This window comes from Gadus chalcogrammus, chromosome 15 (genome assembly GCF_026213295.1).
Source record: "Gadus chalcogrammus isolate NIFS_2021 chromosome 15, NIFS_Gcha_1.0, whole genome shotgun sequence".
Taxonomy (NCBI): Eukaryota; Metazoa; Chordata; class Actinopteri; order Gadiformes; family Gadidae; genus Gadus; species Gadus chalcogrammus.
Window position 1 is genome coordinate 25,825,468 of NC_079426.1, and position 4,773 is coordinate 25,830,240.

The following is a 4,773-nucleotide window of genomic DNA, read 5'->3' on the forward strand; positions in this document are numbered from 1 at the left end:
TGCATCTTTTGGGTCATCACAAGCTTTGTTTAAATTATTTGATGTTAAGTTTCGCCAATTCACAGTTAGAAATTGTAGGTGGGAAAGCGGAACTGCAGCTACGACCGGCCCTTCAGCACTGCTGGGTATGTGCATGCACATCCAACAATTTGTTTTGTTTAGATGTCTTACTGTCTCGTGCATTAACCGAATTATTGAATTTTCAATTTCAGGTCCCACCTCTCTCTTGGCCCTTATTCCCGTCGATATTGGATTTACATGAGGTTCTGGTGTCATTACTGGTTTGCACGTTAAAAATGATGGAATAAACATAATTGCACTTAGAACAACAAGACCACAAATGATTCCTCGGATCCTCCATCCGAGCCTCTGAACGGATTGTCGTCGTCTGGTTCTGGTGTCCATGTTGATTGATGTCGATTCTGGCCGCGTCTCCCCCCTGGCCAGAGAAAGTTTCTGGGCCTGGATCTGACGTGATTGTGTGAGGGTGAGTGAACAGCACTTCACCCTGTTTTAGTGTTGGGGTGACGGCCTAGGGGGTTGGGTCGGAAATGACCGTTGGCGTGAGTGGTGGTGCCCGTCTGCAATGGCTGGCGTGGATCCAGGTGGCCCTCTCAGCTACCGGTTGGGTCGGAAATGACCGTTGGCGTGAGTGGTGGTGCCCGTCTGCAATGGCTGGCGTGGATCCAGGTGGCCCTCTCAGCTACCTTGACAGCTGATGATGTGATCAAAAGGACTTGGAATGGTCCCAACCACCTTGGTGAGTTCCAGGTCCGTCTTCGATAATCCTTCACCACAATCCAATCGCCTGGTTGTAGATCGTGGAGTTGCCCTTCCTTGGACAGCGGTAATGCCTCCTTCACCTGTATACGGATGGATTGCAAAGTCCGAGAGAGGTTAACACAATAATCAATCATGTCGTGATGAAAAATTTCTGTGTTCAAGTTGCTGTTGTGTGGTGCACCTGTCCCCATTGGCATCGGCCGTCCCATTAGGACTTCATAAGGGGACAGACCTACCTTTACTCTGGTGCGTCCTCTCATGGCCAGGAGGACCAGTGGCAAGACCTTTAGCCATGACATACCTGTATCCGCAGCTGCTTTGGCCAGTTTGTTCTTTAGAGTACCATTCTCCCTCTCCACTGCCCCACCACTCTGAGGGTGGTACGCACAATGGTTGCGTAGATCAATTCCTACATACTTGGACAACTGCTGGATGGCTTGGTTCACAAAATGTGAACCATTGTCACTGGACAATTTCTTTGGGATTCCCCACCTTGGGATGATTTCTGTGATCAAGGCTTTGGCCACGGCCGCAGAGTCGGCCGCTTTGGTGGGGAATACCTCAACCCATTTGGAAAACATGTCAACTATCACCAAACAATACTTCTTTCCCTCACATGGTGTTAACTCTATAAAATCCATCATCAGGTGATCAAATGGTAGTGATGGTTGTGGGTGGCTAGTGGGTGCTACTTTCTTTCCTCTTCCTATGTTGTTGGTGACACACACAATACATTTTGCACAAAAACTTTGTGCATAGTTTGAAAATCCTTGTGTATACCAGTGCTGGTCAATGCTATCTACCATTCCCCCCTTTGACACCCCCTTTTTGAACATTTAGGTAAGCATGGGCGCCCATTAGGACCGTACCACAACCCCATGCGGTATGTTGCACCAGCTGATTTCCACAACTGACGTTCTGCGGGTAAGGCCCTGGTTTGAGCCTTCGCCAGTTCTTCGATCGTAACTGTGGGCGTCAGTTGTGTCATCTGCAAGGTGGAGGCAAGCGGGGCTTTGGCAGCCGCCTTAGCACCCTCGTCCGCCAGAGCGTTTCCCCTGGATATCAAGTCCTTAGCCCTTGTGTGTGCTTCACATCGACAAACAGAGATGGCAGTGGGTAAGAGGATAGCATCCAGTAGATTAGCAACCAATTGTGAATGGTTAATTCGTTGGCCCGTGGATGTGAGGAAGCCACGCATTTTCCATAGTGTGCCAAAATCATGAACAACACCAAAAGCATACCTACTATCAGTGTAAATGGTAACCCGTTTACCCTCTGAAAGTATACACGCTCTGGTCAGGGCGAACAGCTCAGCCGCCTGGGCTGAAAGGTTAGATGGTAACCTTGCTGATTCCACCACGCAGTCCTGCGTGGCAATGGCGTAGCCCACTTCACTAACACCTGTGATCACATTCTTCCGGCTTGAACCATCGACAAACAGAACATCATTCCCCGCTGGGAGTGGGGTGTCTGACAGGTCCACCCGTGGTGTGCACACCTCGTTAATGGTGGCCACACAATCGTGGGGTTCCCCATCTTCAGGGGTTGGCAGCAAGGTGGCTGGGTTTGATACAGTACATCTTTTCAAAGTAATGTTAGGCATTGCAAGCAACACGTTGTAGTATGACAAGAATCGTGATGCTGTTAGATGCGATGTACATTGGGTTAACAAAATAGATGAAACCTCATGGGGTACAAGCAAAGTTAATGGCATGTAACCCACCAGCCCCCTACTGGCGGCAACCGCCATTGCCGCTGCTGCCACTGCCTTCAAACAGTGTGGTAGACCTGCTGCCACCGGATCTAATTTAGATGAGTAATAGGCGATGGGGCGCATCTTGCCCCCATGTTCATGTATCCATTTCGCTCCCCCACAGTCTGTGTGAAGGGGCGCTTGTGGTCCGGCAACCCTAAAGTGGGAGGAGCCATAAGGGCCTTTTTAAGGTCTTCAAAAGCAGCGTCTGCCTCTGGGGTCCATGTCACGTGGTTATTTGGGGTCAGTCCATGTCTGTGTGTGATGTCTTGGAGTGGTTGTGCCAGATTTGCATAATCGAGTATCCACTGTCTACAGTAGCCCGTTGTTCCCAGGAAGCCCATCATTTGTTTCTTTGTGATGGGTTTTGGCATGTTTTGAATTGTTTTTATCCTCTCCTCGCTAAGGGACCTGCCGTTCGGCGTGATGATGTGGCCCAGGAATGTTACCTTTTGCAATACAAACTGTAGTTTAGCTACACTGGCATTGTGGCCCTGACTGGCTAAAAACTGTAGTAATACAATAGTGTCCTGTTTGCACACGTCGGGGTCAGGGGAACAAATTAAGAGGTCGTCTACATATTGAATCAATGTGCTCCCCCCCGGTAAAATTAAATGATCCAAATTGTCGTGGAGCGCTGCTGAAAAAACAGCCGGTGATTCACAATACCCTTGGGGCATTCTAGTCCACGTATATGGCTTACCATTGAATTGAAAAGCAAACCAGAATTGGCTCGCAGGATCCACCGGTATGCTAAAGAACGCGTTTGCTAAATCGACCACTGAAAACCATTTACTATTCCCAGGTACCTGTGTTAATAGTGTGTGAGGATCTGGAACAATGGGTGTTCTAGGATGCACTGCATCGTTTACCTTCTTTAAATCTTGCACAAACCGCCATGCGGTAGGTTGGCCTTCAACTGGTGCCTTCTTCACTGGGAATATTGGGGTACAGCATGGTGAATACGGACACGGGATTATAACACCGGCTTCCAACAGTGAGTTGAAAACAGGTGTTATACCATCAATCGCCTCTTGGCGCAGTCTGTATTGTGGTTGCTTTGGTCTGTATGTTGATTTGGGAGTCACCGTTAGGGGCTCCACATTTCGTATGCAGCCCACATCGTACTTGCTTTTAGCCCACAGGGTGGGTGGGACCTCAGCCAATCGTGGGTCGTCCACCGTCATCTGTGGGAGCAAGTACTCTGGTGACTCCCCCGTAGCACCTCGCATTTTTTGCACCGAGTGTCGGGTTTCGAAAGCTCCACCCCACGCTCTGTGTCTCAGACCCGTTGCGGGTGAGAAATATTGTCCCTCAGGACCATGCGGGTCTGGTATCCAATCACATGCTCCCCCCCCTTTCACTGCCCATGGGCCCAATTCAGCCCATGTCATGTCGGGGGTTTTTGCAAGGGACACATGTGGTGCTGAGCCTGGGATTCGAAAGAATCCCTTTACTTCCTCATTAGAAGCTACGGTTAACATGCAACATTTCTCATTCCAAAGCAACAACTGCCCCGTCAACACAGCTGTTTTACAATCGTCTTTGTACCACTGTTCCTCCACTTCTGCTATTTGTCCATCATAAGACATTCTGGCAGTACAATGCAAATTATCTGTGGGCATGTATTGTATTTCTGGCTGGTTCTGCATGCAGTGGTGTGCGTTCGTTATCAGTATGTCAGCTATTGCTCCCGGTCCCTCTCGCAGCAAGTCCCATGAATAAAAGTACCCTGGTGCGCGTGCCACACACGAGTATGCTTGGATCATGGGGCTTGCATTGGAGGTAACCGTGAGGCCCGCGTCGGTGCAAATGACACTCAGCCCTAGGCGACACATTAAATCTCTCCCCAACAGGTTTGTCGGACATTGGTCTGACAGAAGGAACGAATGTTTGAGTTGTTTATCGCCGTCCCGTACGGAGAGCGGGACCGTGAATTTTTCCTTAAAGGGTTGTCCGCCCGCCCCAACCACCTGTATGACACGAACACTCAGTTTTGTTACATATTTCCATTCCTTGGAGGACAATACTGAATGATTTGCCCCTGAATCAACTAGGAATGTTGTGTCTTTACCATTTACATTTATACACAATTATTTGGGTGTAATGCTTGTGAGCGTTGTGACGCTGAGCCTAACAGTTCGGGTGTTTGTTGTGTTTGTGTTATGGTGCTCATACCTCCTCCTTGGACCTGTCCTGCTCCGGCGTCCCGTCAATACGAATTCCCCCTTCCATCT

The 4,773-nt window shown here is 49.2% G+C and overlaps 1 protein-coding gene across 1 annotated transcript; it reads right to left on the minus strand.

The window, feature by feature from the left end:
* Positions 1-527: 527 nt before the first annotated feature.
* On the minus strand, positions 528-4,515 carry LOC130405244 (uncharacterized). Its single transcript, XM_056610298.1, has one exon. It carries the CDS (start codon positions 2,618-2,620, stop codon positions 1,583-1,585), a length of 1,038 nt encoding a protein of 345 aa, XP_056466273.1. The 5' UTR covers positions 2,621-4,515; the 3' UTR covers positions 528-1,582.
* Between the last annotated feature and the right edge of the window lie 258 nt (positions 4,516-4,773).